This window comes from Gamsiella multidivaricata, assembly GCF_025024155.1.
Source record: "Gamsiella multidivaricata strain RSA 2152 chromosome Unknown BC939scaffold_58, whole genome shotgun sequence".
Classification (NCBI taxonomy): Eukaryota; Fungi; Mortierellomycota; class Mortierellomycetes; order Mortierellales; family Mortierellaceae; genus Gamsiella; species Gamsiella multidivaricata.
The window spans coordinates 161,352-184,500 of NW_026251766.1; the positions used below are offsets into that span (position 1 = coordinate 161,352).

A 23,149-nucleotide genomic window follows, 5' to 3' on the forward strand; every position below is an offset into this window, starting at 1 on the left:
TGGGGCGCACCCTTGGCGACTTTGAAGGTCTCTCCAGTGTCTTTCTTTGTGATCGTGGCCTGCGTCAGCTTGGTAGCGGGGTTGAAGGGCAAAAACGAGGTGACCTTGAATCCAGGGACATCATGCTTGTGAGTGCGGTTCTGCAAGAGTGGCAGCTGCTCCTCGGCAGCTGTACGGACAGCGAGCTCGATCGGATCGTTGGCACCAGCCTCGGCAGCGAGATACGAATATAGAAGAATGTCTTCCTCTTTGTAGTTGTTGGTCAAATAAGGTTGGTCAAACGTCAATTCGTTCAGGGTCAGGGTTCCGGTCTTGTCGGAGCAGAGCACAGAAACCGAGGCCATTTCCTCAACGGCAGTGAGGCGCTTGACAATGACCTTCTTGGCAGCGAGCTGCTTGGCACCAACGGCCATGGTAACGGACATGACCGTAGGGAGACCGACGGGGATGGCAGCGACTGTCAAGACGAGGACGCGGCCCAGGACTGTGAGAAACTTGCCCTCAGGGGTTCCGCGAAAGCGGACAAGCTGATAAATCAGGATAATGCCGACCAGGACGACGGTGATGAGGATTAGAAAGTTTCCGATACGGTTGATGATCTTTTGGAAGTGTCCCTCCTCCACGGTAATCGAAATCAGGTTGGCAGCACGACCGATGAAGGTGTTGATTCCGGTCTTGGTGACCACGGCCATTTGCTGCCCTTGCTTGACAATCGAAGATGAATAGACCGTGTCGCCCTTCTTCTTCGCCACAGGCAGGGACTCTCCTGTGAGCGCAGACTGATCGATCAAGAGATCGCCTTCGGTGGTTTCGCCACTGGCACCGATACCAAGCAGACGTCCATCAGCGGGGATAATGTCACCAAGACGAAGCACAATCACATCACCAGGAACCAGGGCCGAGGTATCAAGCTCAACCAGATGGCCGTTACGCCAGCAACGGGTCTTGAGAGCAAGTGTTTGACGCAGCGCATCCAGAGCGGATTCGGCCTTGGCCTCCTCAATGAATCCAATACAGGCATTGACGAGGAGCAAAGCGAGAATGATGCCGAAATCAAGCCAATCCTGCACGGTACACACAAATAAAGCAAAACCGCGGTTAGTTGCTTTTTTTCTTTTTTCTTTTTTCTTTTTTCTTTGACAAGACCCAAGTGACTGAAAGAACAGGTAGCGGTGCGCTGAGAGGCATACTTACTTTGACAACAGCAGAAATAATACAGGCAATCTCAATGAGATATGCAATAGCGCCCGTAAAGTAGCCCAAGAACTTAATGATGGGATTCTTCTTGACCTCTTTGAGTTCGTTTGGTCCGAATTGGACCCTTCGGTCCTCAACCTCCTGATCCGTGAGACCTTGCATTGGGTCTGTGTGGAGGAGGGCCTCGAGCTCGGGCGAGATTTGGTCCTTGTGTTCGTGGTGCTCTTGCTCCTCAACCTGCAGACTGCCACCTTTGCCATTGTTCGCCTTCTCCTTATCACCAGAGGCGTTGACGTTGGCAGACGATGAGGGAACAGCGGTTTCGGGCTTGGCTTGGGGCGTGCTGCTGCTCACGCCACCCACAGGCTGGGTGTCTGCCAGATTTGCAGGCGCGTCTAGTGTGTTATGTTGCACTGCAATGAGTTGGGGCATTGAGAAGTGGCCAGGGATATATGATGTGTGGAAAGAGAAGAGACTTACCCTGCAGTTGGTTTTTAGCAGGCCCGATGTGCTCTTGCTCTTGCTTGTCCGTCATGGTGCGGTCAAGCTGATTATAGGAGGGTATATGGGTTCAATCTGTGTTTGCAGGCGAAGAGAGGAAGGGAGAGAGAGCAGGACATTAGGGAAGAGAAAGTGGGACACGAGGCTGCGAAAGATAAACAAGTGCGCAGACATGCGACGAATAGCATCCATGGCATCCACAGCATCCATAGCATCCATGGCGCCCGCGGCGCCCACGCCACATAAGGCATCCAAGTGGCCAGCTAAGTAAACAAAGCTAGCCAGGAACATTTCAGATCCATGGACATTGGCCATTGGCCTTGACAAATAGACGAAAAATATGTATAAAAAATAAAGACGCGCGACGCTGTGGATTGAATAAGGTTGAAGAGCAGAGATGCTTGGGTCGGTTGTGCTGGACACGAACTGCCGAAAATGAATGAACGAGGGACATGCACACACACACACACACACACAAACGAATAGACTCTTATCAAGATACACTCCCGCACAGGAGCCCCCACTTCCGTACAGAGACAGCAACGTAGCCCACAAAGCGTCGCAGATCAGGACGGACAGAAGGAGGCAGGAGGAGATAAGGAGGGGGGTGAGCGAGAAAAGCACTTACATAGTCTGAGGGAGTAAAGTGGCTGTAGAAAGTGAGCGTGGAGGATGGAGGATGGAGGACGGAGGATGAAGGATGGATGCTTGGGGGAGGAGAGAGAGAGAGAAATAAGGGAACTCGCAGGGAATCAGGAAATAAAGAGAGAACAAAAGAGAGGAGTGAAGGAGAGAATACCTCCGTTTTATGACAAAACAGCAGACGATGGCATCATACAGCATGCTTGCAATCAACCGATGCGCTCTACGCTGCCACTGCAGGTAAAGAAGGCGGCGGAGAGAGTATGACCGACGATGCAGCCAGGGACAGGACACAGACGTCGGCTCCTCCCTCTTCCACTCGCCTCAAACAAATGACAAGGGTCTTCATCATGGCTCAACCCCCCACGGCAAAAGAGCATACACAGCGCATCCCCACTAGCCCACTGTAGCCCACTGTAAGCTACTGCATCATAAAGAAAAAAGACGCATCACACCGCATGTACTTCCTCGTCACCATTATCATAGCGTGAGTTCGTCCAAGTCTGCTACATACACGCACTTGATGGCTACAGCTCCAACCGCCAGTGCTCCTTCTGGGCTAGGGTAGGGGACATGGAGGAGGGCGGTCCCTGGCTGGCCTTCCCCCTTCCGCTCCTATTCTCACGATTGGGACATCGCAAAGAGGGCGTATGTGAAGACATCAAGGGAAAATGGACGATGATGCAACAATCGGGATTTCCCTCGGCTGGGCTCAACAGTCTGTTTCCCAACATGGGCATTGCCATCCTCCCGCCCCTTGTCCTCACACTAACTGCCGCTTAAACTCAAAAACCTTGATACTCTAAACGCATTAGGGCATAGTAATATTACGACACTTTTTTATTTTGGTGTGCCTGTGTTCGTAAGCATATCTGAATGTGCGCATGAATGTGCATGTCTGGACGAGTGGCCGTCATCCAGTCAGGGCTGCACCAGCGAAACCCATTCCCCAGGTCTGTCCTTCACGTTTGCTTGTCTTCACGCCCAGGCGCCTATGTACTATCTGAGTGTAAAGCAGTCGACAAGTCCTTCTGCTCCTGTGGTATCAAGATCAGGTACCAAGATGCCTCTTTCTTCGTTTCATACCAATAGACATTGATGTCCGAGCACAAGTAACGTATATGGCTGGTATAACCACGCTCAGACATTTCACCCTCAATATCGAACTTCATCGTGGAAGTGCACAAAGCTGTTCCCACGCAAATCAATCATGATGCAAACTGTTTTATTACTCCATTCAATGGACCATGTCTTTGCGATTCGATAAATCTTTCGATAGCTGGCCGATGAAGGTCGTCGTCGTGGGCATGAGCGAGCTAGCATACTGCTGCAAGTATCAGAATGGTATATAAAAGTCTCGCGAGCGTCCCCAGAGCCTCACAGCAGATTTCCGTCCTCCAACTTCTTTTTTTCCTTCAGCAGCAGGCCCACTTGCCAGTCCGGCATCCCTCCGGTATGCAGTCGATTGAGTTCCTGGCATGCATTCTGGAACGCTACTGCATCGTTCTCGCGCTCTGTTCTTGCAAGACTCTTGAGCACAGCATCGCTTCGAGACATTTGGAAATCCGGGTAAACGTCCTCGAAATACTTTAGGTCCTTCTCAAACAGAATCCAATCGCCTTTGGTAGCGCCAAGATGTGCAATGACCGCGTTCAGGATATGGTCCCGCGTCGTGTACCGCAGAATGTCCTGCGCCATGGTCTCTGGGATGATGGTATCGCTGTAGAGTGCGAATGCCTGTGCATAATCTTGCAATATACACAGTTGCTCCACTTGTCGAATGGTTGCATAGAGAGCGCGTCTAGCTCATACAAAGGAGAGATGGCATTCAGGCATCGAACATGTCACAGCATGGCATTTATGGAGTTCACAAAAGAGCAGACAGGAGCCAAGAGTGTGTGATTGAGATAGAATGGATGCCAATATACAACATACAGTAACCTCGACTTACCCATCACCTTCGGTCTTGAACAGCTCAGCTGCCTCACGGTACATCTCCGCGGCCTTCTTTGCATCATGCCCCTTGAGAAGGTCGCCCAGTTGGTTGTATGCCTTGGCTGCTCTTAACCCTCCACGCTCATTTGAGTGGAACAATCTCGCTGCGTTTTCAAGACACTGAATCGCGAGACCTGCAGATACAAATCATGAAAGGCTTATCATGTTAGAATCGCTTTTCCAAGGTCGGGGATGGATCGCTGGACAAAAGGGGATATGGCACAGTCATATTTGAGGCATGGTCCTGTGCACCAATTTGGACGTAACCGCACCTGATTGCTTAGCCATGTTGTAGGTCTTGTACGCGTCCTCGTACGCCCCTGCTGCTTCCATGAGATTGAACTGAGAGCCGCTCTTTTCGTATAGTTTGGCTGCCTCCACATAGGCTCTCGCTGCTTTGAGGTCTAGAAGAGTTGTGCAAACAATTTACAGAGCAAGAAAACAGCATGTAATAGCTGAATATCAGTGAGCAGACACTATCTCACTGTTAGAAAAATTTTCGCACTGGCCACTCGACGAAGCCTTACAGTCTTTTTTGATCTTGGCCTGAACTGCATCCTGCTTTTGTCCTTCAGCTTGGGCTTCATATACGCCCCCATTACCAGGTGCAGGTCCAGATTCAGTCGTGTCGGACACTTCCTGTAGTTCGGAAACAACCCACCACTTCTGAAACATGCCCAAATACTGTCCAGAACCATCATTTAGTGTCGCTAGGTAGAAGATGTAGCAATCTGTGATGGTGTGCTCGGGGATTCGAGGTCCAGTCAAAGGCTCGAGGATGTTGCGTGTGAACCATCCCGAAACACCTCCGCCCTGCCTGTGCGCAGCTCCATCAGCTCCTGACACTCTAGCTGCCACCGTTGATCCAGAAAGCGACGGTGGCAATGTCACAGAAAGTCGCGACTTGCGTTGTGAGGTCAGAAACGGGACAAACGTTTCCTGCTTGGGCTTGCTCTGGTAAGCGACGAACCCTGTAAGGACGAGAAATAGAGGGACAAGCATACTTGTCCAAGATGTCCGAATAAAGCTATCTTACTGCTCGGTCTTAGCAGTGTCTTGCTGCCGTCTTGCTTCTGTCGAGGGTTGCGATGGTGGGGAGGGAATGGAATGGACGGACAAGACTCCTCTTGTCACTTGTCATTGTAGGGACTACAGCCTTGCAGTTAAAGAATGGTTATATCCTGCAACTTGAGAAAGGTATATCCATGCAGTTAAAGAATGAATCCTTGGTTATCGTCCTGCTTCGGTTGATCTGATGTTCAGTGCCGTCCTCGCATAGATTCATCAACGAATGAATCGCCTCAGTCTGGTCCTGCTCGCGCTATGTATGACCACGGTCCTCATCGTGGCCCCTCAAGCAACCCATGCCAACACCGAGAAGGTCGTCTTCGTCTTCGCTCTTAAGCAAGTCCCCGCAGTTGCCACAGAATATGAGACAAGTGGACTCAATATTACGGCACAGGAGTACCCTGGAATTGATGACCCGTTTCAATGGTACTGTGAAAACCATGCCGTAGGATGTGTTCTTGGACATAACCGCGTTGTCCCTCGAGGGGCTATTGAGGCGCCGGTTTGTCAGCTTCTAATCCAGCCAATCTGTTATACTATCGATAGGAAAAAACTGTCCTCGCCACACTCTGTCATCCGTACCGAGACCATACTCTCTTCCTTTCATAAACAAAACGCAACCATATCATTACTGAGTAAAGGAGCAACAGGATTGGAGTTGCCAACACCACTAGCTCGAACATTCGTCAAGGATGCAATTGTAGGCACTGATCCACAGAGTCGAGAGCTCCGATGGTATGTGCTGGAACATCTAGAGGACGGGGCATCATACGAGTTGCGTGTCTCTTATCCCGCTACTGTACGTGAACTCGCGCTTTGTGTCGTGTTGTTATCGTTTATTGATGTTTGCTATACGCTCTCTGATATCGATTCACTATGTTTTATGCCCTATGCTATAGTACCCCACAGACTTTGAGATAGCCGTATGGACACTGGAGCAGGCACAAGAGCAGTTACCAAAGGACATACATCTTGTCCATCGCTTGCCTCAGGTAATAGCAGCTCTCATCTCAATTGGTCCTCGTATTCATATGTACAGTTTGTATTTCGTATCGGCTGTTCACTCATCCTTGAACGCTTGTATCTGTTATCAAAAGAACACCATGATCGCAAGCATCAGGGCAGCGTACGCAGGAGTTTCTTACATGACAGACGGTGTCTCGGGTCCGGAGACCTTCCCGATCCCTTACAACTTGGTTTTGGAGCGTCTTTACTTCATGATCCCATACCAAGCGCTCAAACTCGCGGCAGCAATAGTCGTGGCAGCAGTATTTGGACTTGGATATCTAGTCCCAAACATTCATCGCTCATTATCGGACTTCGCCTCCGTAAGGGCTGCACAATCGAGGCACCGCAAGAAGGCCCTGTAGGAGCAAAAAAAAAAAAGTAAATAAATCAAAGCTCCACGACGCCTTCATACGCGATGCGCCGAGTATTATGATCAAGGTATGGTCGGCAAATGATCTGGCATAGGTTTTACAGACTTTGCATGTTTTTATGCACACGTGTTCTCGTGCCTTCGCCAGCAATACACACTCTCTTGCGCCGCATTCCGACAAACATTATCGACATTTTTTCCTCAATATACTCAGCACCCTTGCGCTATGGAATCCGAGGACGAGTGGCATAGGGTCAACATTAGGGCTACTACAAGGACGGCTAAGAGAACGATTACGAGAATGACATGAAGAACAGGAGGAGGAAGAATAGGAGGAGTGCGAGAAGGATGAGCAGAATCCGCTACTGCTGCAGTGGCGATAGCAGCAGAGATAGCCATTTAATTGGCAGCATTGAGAGAAGCCTTCTTCGACCGCGCCTCCAAATGATGGTCGTCGTCGACCTCTTCCAATGAATAGCCTATAGTATACGGAGGAGGGCTATTAGGAAGTCATCGTACAAGACCTTGAGTCCAAAGACGCATTACCGCACAGTCGCGTCGACCCTACGAGCTGTCCAGTGCATACCGAAGTGGAAGTGCGACAAATGAATTATGCGGAAGTGCCATCGTCTAAGTCACGGTAACACAAGGACTGCCTGAGTGGGTGGAAGGAAGCAAGGGGAGCAGACGCAGGGCGAGCTCGCGACACAGCAGGAGGGACTTGGCGGCAGTGTATATTCAGCCTTATTCCAGTACAACGACATTAGGTACTCGAAAGCCCGCACGGAAAAGGTTGTTCAGGACTCTAGCCGAAACACAATTACTGCCGTTACTCTTCTCTTAACTGCTATCACCCTATTTGAAGCATGTCCTTGGTGTTAACACACATATTCCAGATACTAAAGTATAAAGATGCTGGACCATGTGTGCGGACGAAGTGCTTTCAGCAGACGCCGAGGAAAGATTACTAAGAAAATCGGGAATATGATGGTGGTCAGGGACGAACTGCAGGACATTGGATAAAATATTGGGTACACCGGAATGCCAATCATTGGTAATAACCCCCTGGTCGATGTCGATGTGCTGACCAAGGTTGACCGAGGGAGGTAGGTCTCTTCATAATAGAATCTGTAAGTCTGAATGCGAGAGAAAGCGCAGGCACTGGAGAAGCAGCAAGCGAAGGGGAAGCAACGACGAGAGGGCCACAGACAGAGTAGTAAGCAGACAGGAAGCAGCTTTCGAGATGAATGTTCTTCTCGTAAATTAATATAGTGTAGCGGAATTTGCTCGGTTCGAACAAGTTATTCAAGCCAAAACCTACCCGACAAGGACTCTAAGCACTGTCTCGGCAACAGTTAAAGGGAAATCAGCGGTTCATGATCTTGCTGACACTAAGTCCGACGACGAAGGAAGCGCGGACGGATGAGGCAACCGCGGTAAGGAAGATGTACGGAAGCGGGCGGTATATAACAGCGCCCAGCAGCTTGAAAGAGCCAACATCGGCGATTGGTGCGTTGAGACAATCGATCTAAAGATGACAATAAACGGGAAGGAGAGCGAATAAGCGCTTGAGTCAGAGGAAACTGTGGAGCTATCGATCGACGGTCAAATAGTCGAAAGAGCGATCAAGCTCCGTAATTTAAGCTGAAGCGTTACGGGGGTAGATTGAGACTATGCAGGGAGGGCCACCACAACTTTGAGGAAGGTTTGAGAGGATGGGGAGGATTGGCGCAACAACAAGGCCCCAAAGTACAGAAAGTTGGCCTAAGCTTATCAACCAAAGATTGCGAGCCCGGATGGAACTGTTAGATCTTCTGTTTGGGATAACTGGGCCAATCGAGCCCTTTATTCTGCTTGTCTTTCCTAGTGTATTCTGCAGGAAGGTGTTTTGAATACTAACAAAAACGCGTATTTATGCTATACTGAAAGACCTTCCGATCACGACCTTTCTTTACGCTATCTACCATCACGCCTACCTTCTGCCCCCATACCCATATCAACTCCAACCCAGCTATGTTTGAGGCGATGGACCTGGCCTCGAATTTAGCTCTGGAGATGACCATCCAAGAATTAGTTTCGGATTTTGCCTCCAGGACCAGCAACGAGCCTGTGGCAGAGGGCGACGATGTGAATGGCGAAGAAGAGACTGGTCTTTATGAATGCGACTCATACAAGGGCGAGGAAGTGGAGAATGACGAATGAAACGTCTCGGAGTTGTTTTCGGCGCTCGAATGCGCGGATGAAGTGGATGTGCAATATGACGAGAAGGGCGACAGAGACAACTATGGTACGGACAGCGACCGTGACCAGCGCGTGAGGCGATGATTATTGAATGGGGATGGCACTGAAGAGGACCACAATGTCAATCGCCGATAATTCGGAGGAGGTGCACCTGCTGGTGTCATTGTATCGGACTCTGAGGATGACTCGGAAGACGAGTTGCACAGGTCTGTGGCACGACTATCTTGGACAAAACCCGCTTCGAAAGGGCGTTCAGTCGGCGCAGCAATGACGGCAAGAAGAGCGTGAATAATAGCGACAGTAGTGAGGATGAGAGTGACACTGTTGGGCCGTCCGAACCCAAGGTGAAAGACAGTGGTCAGGCGAATTCTTCCGACTTACCAGTATTTCGACATTCCTTGTACCATACATTCTGCACGTTTAGCAGACGTCTTAATTTATTCCGCGCAATGAAACGACGTCTGAACAGAAATAGAAGTATGGGTTAACTCTCACTTTGAAAATACGAACAGTGGGGCTATTAGTGGAAGCCGCCCTGGTGGTTCAGATCCTGGTTGCCATGGCCATCGCCGCTGTTTTATCGCTTGATACAGACTGTTGTTTATACATCTTTCTGTTGAAGATTAATAACTCCGTTTCATTCTCTAACAAGCCTTTGCAACTGTCCGTCCCTCTTCACACTCTTATATGTTGTCATTCCCGGCTTTTGGTTCTCAAAGATCTTCCATCTCTGTCGCACCTATCCATCTCAACGCATCGGGACTATCTATACAAATTGCTGTATCCCAATGTAAATATCAAGTACCAGCCTTCTTTTAATATCTGTACGCAATCATGATGGCAAAGGGTAAGGCACCAAATGATATGGAGCTCATACCATGCATGCAGCACTTGAAAAGGCTTAGGATTGCAATAAAGAGGCGCTTGCACACTGGCTGGCATGACGGAGAATGGTAACCATATCCTCTACTTTATCCTCTCTCATGTCTTGAGTATGTTAATTGGGCTCCATCGTGGTATAGGAAACGCTGAAAAAGTGCCTATGAGAGTATTATTCAGACGCGCTGGAATGCTCCCAGGAAGGTTCCTTGAGTGACTGTTATAAGTTTGATGTCGTGCTTTTCGGCGATGCTTAACCAAGGCCCTCCCTCAGTCGCATCAGTCCATCATCCTGCCCGCCATGAAAATCAGTGACAAGATCATCCGCGCCGAGGAGGAGGGTCGCCCATTCTGGTCCTTCGAGTACTTCCCCCCGAAGACCACCGCCGGTGTCCAGAATCTGTTTGAGCGCATGGAGCGCATGTACAATCTCGGCCCTGAATTCGTCGATATCACTTGGAACGCAGGCGGCACATCCTCGGACCTCACTACAGAGCTGGTCGCGACCGCACAGAGTGTCTATGGCCTCGAGACCTGCATGCACCTTACATGTACCAACATGCCCAAGGAAAAAATCGACATTGCTCTCAAAGTAAGCTTTTTGTCTTTGTGTTCGTCATCACCAGGAGAAAGACCCTCAGTGCTCTCCACCGTCGTTGTTCTGATTTCTCTGATAACCCTTCTTTGTAGGCAGCCAAGGATTGCGGTAACCAAAACATACTCGCTCTTCGAGGTGACCCACCCCGAGGTCAGGAACAGTGGATCTCTTGTGACAACGGCTTTTCCTACGCCTCCGACCTAGTGGCCTACATTCGCCAGCAGTACGGCGACTATTTTTCGATTGGCGTGGCTGGCTACCCCGAAAAACATTTAGACTCGGCCGACGCAGAGGAGGATTTCAAATGGCTGAAGTTCAAGGTGGATCAGGGTGCAGATTTTGTTGTCACGCAATTGTTTTACGACACTGGCCTGTTCATCAACTGGGTTAAGGAGTGCCGGCAGCGCGGGATTACGGTTCCAATCTTGCCTGGTATCATGCCTATACAAAACTTTGGCGGCTTTACGAGAATGACGGCTTTGTGCAAAACATACGTCCCGGACCATATCAGGAATGCTCTGGAGCCCATCAAGGTATTTTGATCGAATTGTTTCTCTCGTGTTGTCTGTCTCTGCTTCTCCCCCTCCCCTCCCCTCCTCTCTCTTTTTCTTTTTCTTTTTTTTCTTTTTTTTTTTCTGTTTTTCTTTTTTTTTTTCTGTTTTTCTTTTTTTTTTTCTGTTTTTCTTTTTTTTTTACCCTTGAGCCAGAGCTGAAAGTCAGTCTTTCATGTGGAAATAATAGGAAGACGACCAGGCGGTGAAGGACTATGGCGTCAAGTTGGCAATCGAGATGTGCCGGGAGATCAAGGCTGCAGGAATCAATGGGTTTCATTTTTACACCCTTAATCTTGAGAAATCCACTAGGCTCATCCTTGAAGGACTGAACTTTGTTGCGCCGCGTGAGAACGTCCGTCAGCTGCCATGGAACCCATCCTTGTCCAAAAAGCGTGAGAAGGAGAATGTTCGGCCTATCTTTTGGAAGAACAGAATCAAGTCCTATATTACCCGTACGGAGGCATGGGACGAGTTCCCGAACGGTCGCTGGGGAGACTCTCGCTCGCCAGCATTTGGAGAACTGGATGGCTACGGTACTTCGCTCAAGGTCCCCGCAAAGGAAGCTTTGGAGATGTGGGGTTATCCTCAGGACCCTGATGATGTGGCGGATCTCTTTGCAAAATACTGTCGTGGAGAGATCAAGTCGATTCCTTGGAGTGACGAGAGTTCGCTTTATCCTGAGACGGATGCGATCAGGGATACTTTGGCGAATTTGAATCGACGTGGTTACTTGACCATCAATTCCCAGCCTGCCGTTAATGGTGTGCGCTCGGACGACAAGGTCCATGGATGGGGACCAAAGAATGGATACGTCTACCAAAAGGTAATACAGCTTGCAGGTCTTTTTATTCGATTAGCAAGCAGCTTTCTGGTGTCCTTTACTGTATTCAGGTTACTCATTTGCATTACCCTTGCCATTATTGAAATACTTGTTGTAGGCGTACCTCGAATTCTTTATTTCGCCCGAGAACTTGAGTGAACTGGTCAGGAGGATTGAGGATGAACTCCAGATTACATACTACGCCGTCAACAGGCGCGGCGATCTCCGGACGAACAGTCAGAATGATGGACCAAATGCCGTTACATGGGGTGTATTTGTTGGCAAGGAAATTGTACAGCCAACCGTGGTCGAAGTTGTCAGCTTCATGGCTTGGAAGGTAATGTAACCTAGTAAAACGTCTTCTGATCTGTCGAGGGAGTTCTATCGTGAGAGCTATATGAACCTTACACTGTATTTTTTATTGATCTTCTGAACAATAGGACGAGGCGTTCGAGTTGTGGTCAGAATGGTCAAAGATTTATACGCCATCAACAACGCCGGCGAAAGTGATCAATGCCATTCGGGACGAATGGTACCTGATCAATATTGTGCACAATGATTTTCAGGATCAGGATGGTCTCTTCCGCGTCCTAGACTCGGTCAAGACTGCGAACAACTCAGCTTTGATTGCGAACGGCCTTGCGTGAGCATTCATCTTACGTGTGTATGCACCTGAATCAGTGCATAAGACAGGACGTGGAGGCGATTATTAGTTATCCGCGATACCATAACGACCGTGAGAGCAGACTAGAGCGTTGGCTAATAAGGAACATCCATATTAGCCGAAAAGAAGCAAATGTGTATACGCATCCAAAGAAGACACCACTGGACGAATCACACGCGTTTATCAAAATAGTAATGGTATTATTTATTCCTGCGTAGACACCATATTTTCCTGAGCATCATATTGGAGTAAGCTTGAGGCACCAGGCCCTCGCTCTAGAATCGTTTTAGTAAGCCTTGGTACAAATGCTGACGGCCTGACTCGCGCGGGTGGCATAGCGGTCTGGGTAAGCCGAGCGCTGAACGCGCTGAGCGGCAGTTCCAATCGGCATGCTAGCCCAGCCTTTGACGCCCTTCAAGGCCTTATAGAACAAACCGGCAGAGCTGGCAGGGTCCATACACTGTTTAGCAGTTCCCCATAGCGGAGACTGCTGCTGGAAAATGCCGACCGACTGGTGGTCGGATCCCACGGCATCGTGAGGCAAGTTGCAGGATCCCGCGACCTTGTAGTTGCAATAAACCGCAATATTGGACTCGACCAAGGCGGTGGCAATGGCAACGGCACAACCACGGGCACCGACTCCGTAGGTATGGGCAGCCTTGGCGATCGTGCGGGCGTATCCAGACTGACGTGCATTTAATCCGGGCAGGTTATTACCAGAAGGAGGAGGAGTAGTACCCTTGCATGCAGGAGCAGCACGTCCATCGGTTCCGGTGTAGACGTAGGTATCGGTGACATAGCCGCCAGGGACGTGATCCCAGATGGTGGAGGTGCCGTACTTGCCAGTGACCTTGGTACCGGTGGCCGTGCAGTCGATAGTGACCTTAGCGCCGTTCTTGATTGATCCGACGACCTTGGACGAGGTGGAGGGTCCGGAGTGGATGTTCAGAGGAGCACCGGCGGTGTGGACAGTGCCGGTAGCGGCCTGTGTCGAGGCGATGGATGCGACGAGTGCGATAAGGGCAAGCGAGAACTTCATGTTTGGATTGAGTTGGTTTGGTTTGGTTTGGTTGAACTGAGTTGGGCTTGATGAGAGGAAGGCTGGGTGAATGGCTTTTTTCAGGGCAGATGGAGCTCTTTTTATATCTGCCTGGCAAGAGAGTGGAGCCGTAGATGGATGCCCCGGCCTTGTGTGACAGCAACTGGGACACAACGCATTGCGCGCTCTCGACCAGCAACACTTGGCACCGTTAGCGCGGTGATGGGTGTGAGCGCGGTCCAGCGAATGAAGAGTCGTGGAGAAGAAGAAAAAAAAAGCGGCGTGGATAGAAAGATGTCTGAACACGGCGCGCACTTTCCTTTAGAGGCCATCCATTTGTTTTTGTCTTTGTCCTATCGTCCTTGAGAGGACCGTTGGAAGGTCTAGGTGATTTCATTTACAGTTTCGATCTACAATCAAGAACGCGCGCGCGAAATTTTAATCGAGCATAGAGCGTGTGCATGTGTGAGACAGAAGGAACAGCAGAGCCCGCTGCACCGCCGACTCGCTTAGGAGTAACCAGTCATTAAGTAATTGTGTTTTCTTCTTTTTCATCGAGAGCAGCCCAAGGAACTCGGGAGTACGCGTAGACTCTCTGGGATCTCGATGTGTAGCGTCAACGACACAGGGACCGCTAGCCGTGTTGGGAGCATTTGCAAAAATGGCTTCGGAATGTGAATGTTACACACGATTATGATTGGCACAAGGATATGGTTGAAACGACAATAAACACCGTACGGATAAAAAGAGACTAAACAGCCAACAAAGTCTGCGGTATTCCGTTCTGATTGGTCTCTGAGGGCAGTTGAGTACCTGTTCACACTCAGTCTCCATGTCCCCCCATGGACTATGGATTCCTAACTAATTATCACTACTTGTAATACGACCATCAATAGCAGCGCAACGATGAGAGCGTAGCTACTTCATGTCTAATACTAGGCGCGCGTTTGCCGGTGAGGATGAAGGATCAATTGATACTGAATGAGCTTCTCTGTACTCTTTAAACAAACAAAAAGGCAAAAGGGGCGCGACGCGTGCAAGGAGAATGAACCCAAAAAAGACTAGGGGTTGTGGTCTGGTACCTTGAAATTACTGAGATAAACAAAGCATGCACAGCCCAATTAACCCAAAGCAGGTGTGGTCGTCCAAAAGCGGCGCCCTTGCATGTTTACATTGATACCTCTTCATTATCCCGCCGATGGCCGTGGACGAGAGCTACACCCTCTACCCAAGAATTAGCCAGAGCGGTCCTCCCGATGGAAAAAGGGCCAATCCCCATCGAGGACAAAAATAAACATGCGCACAGATATTAACGATCTTCCAGGGATGCATATACTAATACTCCAACATGCGGAACAAACTTAAAAAAGGGTTGAAGGCTCCCAGCGACTGACTGGTTTATCTTTGTTAATAATATTTAATAAATCCCAGAGAGTCTACGCGTACTCCCGAGTTCCTTGGGCTGCTCTCGATGAAAAAGAAGAAAACACAATTACTTAATGACTGGTTACTCCTAAGCGAGTCGGCGGTGCAGCGGGCTCTGCTGTTCCTTCTGTCTCACACATGCACACGCTCTATGCTCGATTAAAATTTCGCGCGCGCGTTCTTGATTGTAGATCGAAACTGTAAATGAAATCACCTAGACCTTCCAACGGTCCTCTCAAGGACGATAGGACAAAGACAAAAACAAATGGATGGCCTCTAAAGGAAAGTGCGCGCCGTGTTCAGACATCTTTCTATCCACGCCGCTTTTTTTTTCTTCTTCTCCACGACTCTTCATTCGCTGGACCGCGCTCACACCCATCACCGCGCTAACGGTGCCAAGTGTTGCTGGTCGAGAGCGCGCAATGCGTTGTGTCCCAGTTGCTGTCACACAAGGCCGGGGCATCCATCTACGGCTCCACTCTCTTGCCAGGCAGATATAAAAAGAGCTCCATCTGCCCTGAAAAAAGCCATTCACCCAGCCTTCCTCTCATCAAGCCCAACTCAGTTCAACCAAACCAAACCAAACCAACTCAATCCAAACATGAAGTTCTCGCTTGCCCTTATCGCACTCGTCGCATCCATCGCCTCGACACAGGCCGCTACCGGCACTGTCCACACCGCCGGTGCTCCTCTGAACATCCACTCCGGACCCTCCACCTCGTCCAAGGTCGTCGGATCAATCAAGAACGGCGCTAAGGTCACTATCGACTGCACGGCCACCGGTACCAAGGTCACTGGCAAGTACGGCACCTCCACCATCTGGGATCACGTCCCTGGCGGCTATGTCACCGATACCTACGTCTACACCGGAACCGATGGACGTGCTGCTCCTGCATGCAAGGGTACTACTCCCTCTCCTCCTACCAGCGGCTGTCAAGCCTCTGGCATTAGCAACCCCAGGACCTGCGCTGGCGCGGTCCAGTGGGCTGTCTCCCATATTTCGACTAGCCGCAACTCCGATTACATTGGATGGTGTGACAAGATCATGGCTCGTGCCTACGGTCGCTCCTACTCTGGGTTCAACACTGCTTATATTCACTGGCAGTCTACCCCGAGCAAGTACAGGCACCCTAATGACCGCAACCCTCCAGCCGGCGCTCTGGTCTTTTACAAGGGTGGCAAAACCGGAGCCGGCCATATTGCCATCTCTACTGGTGGTGCCAACATCATCTCGACCGACATTAACGGCCTCGGTACTCTCACTCGCAGCACGATTGGTGCCATCGAGAGCAAGTGGGGCCAGGTAAATTATTTGTTGTCCAATTGTTCCTCCTCTCGAGCACCTTGGCATGCAGCGTCCTTGACTAACTAGTTTGTGTTCGTGTTCTTTCTACAGAAATACCTCGGCTGGACCGCCCCCTACTACCGCTAAAAGGGTTCGTGATGCAATACTGGTAGAAATCTCGAAAGTTCCGACGGTGTGGTCATGGAATGTTGTCGACACTCGACTGCCTGGCCATGATGTCTTTTAAAAGAAGCACACTGGTTATTAGAATATTGAATAAAGATAACGCAATAACACCTTGCGACAGGTTGAAATCGTACTTGCACTCCTGCATTATAGTGTGATGGGTAGCTTCGATTATAGGACTGTAGGCCTACTGTCCGATTCTGTTTTTGATATGTGACTCGGTGGGGGGAGGGGGAGGGGAGGAGGGGCGGGAGTGAGGGTAGACCTCATGGGAGAGCGAATACAAGGCAGAGACAAAAAAGTGTAAAGAAGCAGTTCGTTTGCCAGTTTGGTATTTTTAGTGACGAGCGCCTAGCGTGGACTGATTGTATCCTTGGGCGGAAGGCCTTAGAAGTTTGATTGATCAGAAAGAAAGTCCCTGGTCGGTAAAAAATGGCAGGGCGAGTTTGATCCGCAGTTGGTAGAAGACAGCATGAGCGTGCAGGTGTTGCTACATGGGCTCGATCAAAGGGCATATCAGCTATAACTGCCCGATCAGAGGACGCTGTAAGACAAAAGGCACCAGTCGGAGACAACTGTCGATCGCGTGGGGTGATCTGAAAATTTTATTTGTTTCAGAAATAGAGTCGCCCGTGCAACGATGAGTTCCTGTGCACCGTACGAGTAGTAGTCTGTCATTTCAGTGTCTTTCTTGCATGCTATGCGGAAAGGCACCTAGATGTCTTTTGAGACGAGCGGCACCTTGGACAGGAGCGACTGCAGCAACACTTTTGTTTGCGGCAGCATCACTGGCCGCCATTGAGCCATGTTCGCCCGATCCTTAGCCTCATCGCGTTCGTCCTGCTCCGTCATATGAACATCGTCAAGGACCATTGCCTCTCGTTCCCGCGCATAATCGTCGTCTCTGAATTCTCCCTCTTCTTCAACATTATTATAATTGAACCCCTGATGTTCGCCATAAATGTCCTCATGCATCATCATGCCAGAGCTGTCCTCATCACATCTTGCTTCTTTATCGCTCTCACACTCGTCCTGATGGTGCTGTGCGCTGACAAGATCCTCGTCAGATGCGGGAGAAAGCGGCGGGGTCTCCCAGTATAGCAGCCCTGGAGGCGATGAGCGGCTCATACGATCTTCACCAGAGCGCGGCCGCTTCGAGAATGTACCGTTAACATTGTTCCATGGTTCTTCGTTTTGGGGCATTTGGCGCTTGCTGGTATGTGGCCGAAGACGACTGTCGCGATGATGACGTATCTTTTCATCCTCGCTTTCGGAGTCCATACGTGGCCTTCTTCTCTTTCCGATCCCAGCTTGGAGCCACTTGCGCTCAGACATCAGTGGTTGCTTGAGATCCTTACCGAGCCTTGTCAGTGTACCAAAGAGCGTTGTCTTGCGCGACCTAAGGAAGCCATTGTCGACTATAAGAGTCCCTGTCTTGAGGTCGAGTACGTCGTCTGGCGGAAGCTCGGATTGGTCCCTGCCATAGCGTTCAAAGATATCTGACCAAGCATCGGCCAAGCGCTGCAGGGATTCTTCTCGGAGTTCATCCAGCGTCCTTCCACTGCCCTTCAAGCCGTCGTCCTCGCTGTCGCAGTGTCTTGTGTCTTCTTTCCAGCTGTGAAGACTGTCATCCAGCTCTTCTTCGTATTCTTCATCACCTGGTACATCCTCCTCGACTTCGTCTTCGTCTTCGTCTTCATCTTCGTATTCATCTTCGTATTCATATTCGTCGGATTCTTCGTCGTATGGTCCGTCATCCTCTACTTCCTCTTCGTGTTCCTCTTCGTGTTCCTCTTCGTGTTCCTCTTCGTGTACCTCTTCGTGTTTCTCCTCGTGTTCCTCTTCCTTATTGCCTGCCTTGTCGTCTTGAAGCAATTTCGAATTGTTTATCGTGTCCTCATCCTGATCACCAACCCCGTTATCCTCCAAGTGGTCAATAGACTCTCGCGAACCATCCTGATCGTCTTCGTCTAAATCGAGTGAGAAATGTATTGGTAGCGGAAGACGGTTGTTGGTTCGGCTGGGGATTAATGAGTGTCGGCTGTACATAAGTCTGGGGTGGATGTGTGGACAGAGTGGGTGTGGTGCGGTCCTTTTGGGATGCCTCTTTTGAAAGAAAAAGCCCTGTTGGGGCGCCATGGTTTCCACGTGACCATTGCACCCTTTTTTTCAAAACGAGGAAAAACCACAGCTGCTCAGGCGTCATCAACCATCGCCTCAGCAGCTCCTTCATCTTTACCCCATCACACTCCAACCCATCCCATCCCATCCCATCCCATTCATATCTCCTCACCACTCATACACACACCCACTCTTACTCCCACACTCTAGACGAACAATACAAACAAACTTTCCTTCACTCCCCAAGTTGCATTGTCTTGACCTGACCTGACCTGACCAAGACCAAGACCAAGACTAAGACAAGATCAAGACCAAGGTAAGCATGTGCTTCCATCGACTTCAAGGAGATAATACCCATTGCTCCAGCGGATCATGCCTCTCATCTCATATCTCTTCCTTTCAGCACCCTGCCCAGTTCAGACAGTCCAGCCAGTTCAGCCTTGACCACAAGCCTAGTCCTGCAATGGTTTCTCATCTTCATCCCCAGCTCCTCGCCGAATCCTCCTGCGACCCGGATCTCGAGTGGCTCAAAGCCCGTTTTGGACCATACTCCATCGAAAACCCTCCGCCCCAGCCAATGGAGATCTCTGTCCGGGCCGGCGACTACCATGCCGTCGCATTCATCCTCGCCATGCGCAGGCGCTCTCGCCTCGCAGCCGTTGCTGCCTCTACGTCCGTCTCCGATGTATCATCTTCATTCACCTCTCTCACCTCAGTGCCGCCGAACGTCAAGGTGTCTTGGCCTATTCAACGTTTTACCAACAGTCGCACCAACCAAAGCAGCCACAGCTCACAAAGATCCTCCACCTCAAAGGGTGTCTACGCCGACAGCAACACCGCACCATACAACAGCTACTACAGTAGAACGGCAAGTGGCAGCTACCGCAGGACTTATATCGACAACTCTGGACACCCTTTTGCACTCATGGCCACCTCTTCCACAGCAGCATACCGCCAACAGTCTGCCATCTCTCAGGAATACTCACTGTCGGCAGAGTATGCGCTCTACGCCCGACCAGGACAACTCATGCGGGACAAGCCTTTGGGCCAGAACCAGACATATCTCCACCTCGCATGTCAATACGTCATCCTCGACGATCCTTCTGTGCTCTGGAACATGATCGACATCCTAATTCATGAGGGCTACGATCCTATGGCTTTGCGAGTTGACGGTGCAACGCCCCTGCACATTCTCGTCCAGGAACAACCAGAGGCGCTCGAGTCCATTAAACTGCTGGTTCAACACGGCGCTGATGTGAACCATGCGACAGAAAAAGGGCTCTCGGTGTTACATACCCTCGCACATTCATACAGGTCTGGCTGTCTCGAGGCCATGAAGCTGCTGGTTTCCCTTGGCGCAGATGTCTCGGCTATTAGTGTCCATGGCTGGAGCGTCATGCATACCTTTGCTCGATATAACGCCGAGCCTTACGACTGCATCAAGTACCTGATCGAGCATGGCGTCTCGGTCCATTCACAGACGGACGAGCAATGCACAGTCCTGCATGCCCTGGCAAGGTGTATTTTCAAGGGCGAATACTCAAGGGCAAGTAAGGATATGCTTAAGACCATCAAGCTGGTGGTAGAGCACGGAGTCGACGTGAACGCAAAGACGATCAAGCAGTGGACGGCACTTCACTATACCGCAAAGGATAACCCAGACCCCGTTGAGGCGCTTGCATATCTTTTGGAGAATGGTGCCGACGTCAACGTGATTGGTGCTGACGGATGGAGCGTTTTGCATTGTCTGGTCCGATACAACAAGTCGCCGCTAGCGGGGATCAGATTGCTCGTGAACGCAGGAGTCGATGTTAACGTTCTCAAGGCTGGACATGCAACCGCACTGCACTCGCTTGCAAAACATTGCCATGACCCCTATGAGTCGTACGAGTCCATCAAGGTGTTGCTGGATGCAGGAGTCGATGTCAACAAACAAGGGAAGAAAGAATGGACGACCCTTCACTTCTTGGTCTACAGTAACAAGAAACCCATGGCTGCATTGAGACTGTTGCTCGAGGCAGGTGCGACCGTTCACGACAAGACAGCAGATGGCTGGTCGCCGACACACTTGCTCGCCAACTCAAACGAGGATCCATTGGAGGCTCTCAAGATTCTGGTCGAATACGGCGCGGACGTGAATGCAGTCGGCAAAAACGGGTGGTCCGTCCTGCACAGTGTTGCCAGATGCACGCCTCAGCCGCTAGAGTCTATCAGATTTCTGCTGCAGTGTGGAGCGGATCCGACAGTGACAACGCAGGACGGATGGAGCATCCTGCACTTTTTAGCCAACTATTGCGCGAATCCTTTGGAGAGTATGCGTCTATTAATCGAGGCCGGCGCGGACGTCAACGCCAAGACAAAGAGTGACTGGACGTCGCTTCATCTCGTCGCCCGCGCCAATCATCAACCGCTAGAGTTGTTCAAGCTGCTGCTGAACCACGGCGCCGATGCTACGGCAATCGGACACAAAGACTGGACAGTGCTGCATTCCTTGGTGCGCTACAATCCGGAACCGTACGAGTGTATTCAATTGCTTCTTGACGCCGGTGCCGACTTTACGAAAAAGACAGGAAGTGACTGGACATGCATGGATTTGTTGACGCGGTATTGCCCGGACCCTGTTCCCTCAATGACGCTCCTACTCTCCAAGGGCGCAAAGCTGACACCGCAGTCCATCTTCCATGTAGCGGAGCATAATCAGGACCCAGTCGAGGTGCTCAACCTGATTCTTCAACACAATCCACAGGGATGCTCGGATCAGGACTCCAGAGGGAATACTGCAATGCACATCGCTGTCAGCTGCCAAAAGAAACCCATTTCTGCGCTGGAGACGCTTCTGCTGCATGGTGCGGACATTAATGCCAAAGGCAACATGGGGCGTTCGCCACTGCACGACGCGATTGAACGGCCAGATCAACAGGACCAGGAAGAACTGTTGGACTGGATGCTGGATCATGGCGCCGACCCTTATCAGACATTCGATGAAGGTGGACCTCTGACAGCAATGCTTCTTGCAGCGAGGATCGGGAATGAGACCTGTCTCCGAGTGCTTTGGGACTGGGTCGGGGACGAGCTGACAATGAAGGAAATTGAGACGGCACGATCGGAGGCTCAAGGTCGACGGGTGCGCGAGTTCTTGCGGAAACAGATTCAGCGGCGGAGAGAGATGAACTCTTTAGAGCCGATCAAGACGCTAAAAGTGAGACGCAAGAAAAAGACTCCAGCACCTCCTGCAGCCATAGCAGGTATTTCAGGCACGGTGGTGAGTGGCACAAGCTTGGTACAGAGTCCGGTTGCTCAGGGAAGCGGCGACCATGGACTGGCGGGAGCAGATGGACTGCCACTATCAAGCAGCGCAAGTTTCAGCGTACCTGGGTCGGTTGTTCCTGGTGGAGGAGATAACTCGGGAGAGGAAGAAGAGGACGAGGAAGATTATGACGAGTTGGTGATCATTGGCCATGGCGAGAATGACACCGTTGACGAGGAGGCGGCGAGGATGCGGTCCTTGAACGAAGAGACTTCGCAGCATGTCATCACAGGTAAGGGAGCTAGCTGTATAACTAACCTGTTTTTTTATTATTTTCTAGTTACTAGTTATATGTGATGTTTACAGCCTCAGTCCGACTGACTCATGGTATTGGCTTTTATTGTCAACGTATAGAAACGCGATCCACGCTTTGCTGGAGGGCTGCTCGAGAACAGTTTTTGATCAATGTCCGATAGGCCGACGACTGGATACTATATAGATCAAAGGACCCGCAGCGTATGTCGCTGTCGCCGATACGGACGACCCGCTCGAGGAGCTGCATTTATCCTTTCAACTTGGGTACTTGTAGTTCATACAGCTTACCTGTAGCGTCTGCATTCAATTCAGAGGAATACGCGGTTAGCAGGCATATTATTAAAACAGCAAGCAAAGGCAGAGTGCCTGCCTGCAAATTGTTCATGAAGATTTCAAGCCCAACAAATCGTATTGTTCTAGCGATGTCCTCGCGGCTCCTACTGTAGTTCGCATGTGGCGACTGATGAACTGGGGTCTGCTGGGGTTTGACGGCTCTGGCCCTTGTTCGTTGCTGCTGATGTTGATGGGCCCTGGTCTATTGCTCGTTTTTTGTTCCTGCTCGCTGCTGCAGATATTGACGGATCTGGGGCTGCTGCTGTTGTTGCAGGACTTTACAAAGGCTTGTATTTGTCGGGTCTCTTCTGATCCTGTAGCAGCACCTGGCATACGCTGACTATGTTTTCGCTCCCCACTGCATCGCGATCGAACAACACACGGCACCCGGATCAATGTTTGCAGCATGACCAGGAACTGAGTACAGTCCAGACTAGGACATTTTGCGCTTATATACTACCCATGTGCACCCAGCACAACATACCCCAAGCTCAAATCACATCGCATCTCACTATTAATGAAGTATTAATGAAGAACATCTCATACGGTGTCAATCAAGAAAAAGGTTTAGTATTACGGTTCATGGCGATCAGTGTCTGCCTGAAGAAGTTGCCTTGTCTCGAAATTTGTTCCAGTAGCCACACGAGGCGCCCGAATACAT

At 50.4% G+C, this 23,149-nt stretch overlaps 9 protein-coding genes across 9 annotated transcripts; 5 read left to right on the forward strand and 4 right to left on the reverse strand.

The window, feature by feature from the left end:
* Positions 1–895: 895 nt before the first annotated feature.
* Positions 896–1,868, reverse strand: BC939DRAFT_251133 (uncharacterized protein). Its single transcript, XM_051551001.1, has 2 exons — positions 1,678–1,868; positions 896–1,592 (listed from the first exon to the last, which is right to left on the reverse strand). Exons 1-2 carry the CDS (start codon positions 1,730–1,732, stop codon positions 1,099–1,101), a joined length of 549 nt encoding a protein of 182 aa, XP_051409566.1. The 5' UTR covers positions 1,733–1,868; the 3' UTR covers positions 896–1,098.
* Positions 1,869–2,102: 234 nt separating this feature from the next.
* On the forward strand, positions 2,103–2,492 carry BC939DRAFT_251031 (uncharacterized protein). Its single transcript, XM_051551000.1, has one exon. It carries the CDS (start codon positions 2,138–2,140, stop codon positions 2,333–2,335), a length of 198 nt encoding a protein of 65 aa, XP_051409567.1. The 5' UTR covers positions 2,103–2,137; the 3' UTR covers positions 2,336–2,492.
* Positions 2,493–3,295: 803 nt separating this feature from the next.
* On the reverse strand, positions 3,296–5,604 carry BC939DRAFT_459537 (soluble NSF attachment protein). The gene is made up of 4 exons (XM_051556746.1): positions 4,863–5,604; positions 4,608–4,739; positions 4,292–4,469; positions 3,296–4,141 (listed from the first exon to the last, which is right to left on the reverse strand). Exons 1-4 carry the CDS (start codon positions 5,335–5,337, stop codon positions 3,718–3,720), a joined length of 1,209 nt encoding a protein of 402 aa, XP_051409568.1. The 5' UTR covers positions 5,338–5,604; the 3' UTR covers positions 3,296–3,717.
* BC939DRAFT_459541 (uncharacterized protein) lies at positions 5,605–6,837 on the forward strand. The gene is made up of 4 exons (XM_051556747.1): positions 5,605–5,829; positions 5,950–6,202; positions 6,303–6,395; positions 6,501–6,837. Exons 1-4 carry the CDS (start codon positions 5,627–5,629, stop codon positions 6,771–6,773), a joined length of 822 nt encoding a protein of 273 aa, XP_051409569.1. The 5' UTR covers positions 5,605–5,626; the 3' UTR covers positions 6,774–6,837.
* Positions 6,838–10,202: 3,365 nt separating this feature from the next.
* BC939DRAFT_505545 (methylenetetrahydrofolate reductase-domain-containing protein) lies at positions 10,203–12,520 on the forward strand (the record flags this gene model as incomplete). Its single annotated transcript, XM_051560673.1, has 5 exons — positions 10,203–10,493; positions 10,592–11,032; positions 11,241–11,876; positions 11,992–12,210; positions 12,314–12,520. The coding sequence occupies 5 exons, from the start codon at positions 10,203–10,205 to the stop codon at positions 12,518–12,520; spliced, it is 1,794 nt and encodes a 597-aa protein (XP_051409570.1).
* A 315-nt stretch (positions 12,521–12,835) lies between these two features.
* BC939DRAFT_381247 (uncharacterized protein) lies at positions 12,836–13,540 on the reverse strand (the record flags this gene model as incomplete). Its single annotated transcript, XM_051551753.1, has 1 exon — positions 12,836–13,540. A coding segment is annotated over one exon (705 nt), but the record flags the coding sequence as incomplete, so codon positions are not given.
* Positions 13,541–15,496: 1,956 nt separating this feature from the next.
* BC939DRAFT_251319 (uncharacterized protein) lies at positions 15,497–16,515 on the forward strand. Its single transcript, XM_051551002.1, has one exon. It carries the CDS (start codon positions 15,603–15,605, stop codon positions 16,371–16,373), a length of 771 nt encoding a protein of 256 aa, XP_051409572.1. The 5' UTR covers positions 15,497–15,602; the 3' UTR covers positions 16,374–16,515.
* Positions 16,516–17,060: 545 nt separating this feature from the next.
* Positions 17,061–18,651, reverse strand: BC939DRAFT_459551 (uncharacterized protein). The gene has a single exon (XM_051556748.1). The coding sequence runs from the start codon at positions 18,609–18,611 to the stop codon at positions 17,187–17,189; it is 1,425 nt and encodes a 474-aa protein (XP_051409573.1). The 5' UTR covers positions 18,612–18,651; the 3' UTR covers positions 17,061–17,186.
* Positions 18,652–19,056: 405 nt separating this feature from the next.
* BC939DRAFT_505549 (ankyrin repeat-containing domain protein) lies at positions 19,057–22,316 on the forward strand (the record flags this gene model as incomplete). The annotated part of the gene is made up of 2 exons (XM_051560674.1): positions 19,057–22,132; positions 22,255–22,316. The coding sequence occupies 2 exons, from the start codon at positions 19,057–19,059 to the stop codon at positions 22,314–22,316; spliced, it is 3,138 nt and encodes a 1,045-aa protein (XP_051409574.1).
* Positions 22,317–23,149: the final 833 nt, after the last annotated feature.

Excerpts from the sequence above, each read along its gene's own strand:
- BC939DRAFT_251133 (XM_051551001.1), bottom strand. The coding sequence starts at position 1,732 with ATGACGGACAAGCAAGAGCAAGAGCACATCGGGCCTGCTAAAAACCAA. Across the intron at positions 1,593-1,677 it reads TGCTAAAAACCAACTGCAGG|ACGCGCCTGCAAATCTGGCA; the intron begins GTAAGTCTCTTC and ends ATAACACACTAG.
- BC939DRAFT_251031 (XM_051551000.1), top strand. The coding sequence starts at position 2,138 with ATGAACGAGGGACATGCACACACACACACACACACACAAACGAATAGA.
- BC939DRAFT_459537 (XM_051556746.1), bottom strand. The coding sequence starts at position 5,337 with ATGCTTGTCCCTCTATTTCTCGTCCTTACAGGGTTCGTCGCTTACCAG. Across the intron at positions 4,470-4,607 it reads CAACATGGCTAAGCAATCAG|GTCTCGCGATTCAGTGTCTT; the intron begins GTGCGGTTACGT and ends TTGTATCTGCAG. Across the intron at positions 4,142-4,291 it reads TTCAAGACCGAAGGTGATGG|ACGCGCTCTCTATGCAACCA; the intron begins GTAAGTCGAGGT and ends TGTATGAGCTAG.
- BC939DRAFT_459541 (XM_051556747.1), top strand. The coding sequence starts at position 5,627 with ATGAATCGCCTCAGTCTGGTCCTGCTCGCGCTATGTATGACCACGGTC. Across the intron at positions 5,830-5,949 it reads ATTGATGACCCGTTTCAATG|GAAAAAACTGTCCTCGCCAC; the intron begins GTACTGTGAAAA and ends TACTATCGATAG. Across the intron at positions 6,396-6,500 it reads TTGTCCATCGCTTGCCTCAG|AACACCATGATCGCAAGCAT; the intron begins GTAATAGCAGCT and ends TGTTATCAAAAG.
- BC939DRAFT_251319 (XM_051551002.1), top strand. The coding sequence starts at position 15,603 with ATGAAGTTCTCGCTTGCCCTTATCGCACTCGTCGCATCCATCGCCTCG.
- BC939DRAFT_459551 (XM_051556748.1), bottom strand. The coding sequence starts at position 18,611 with ATGGCGCCCCAACAGGGCTTTTTCTTTCAAAAGAGGCATCCCAAAAGG.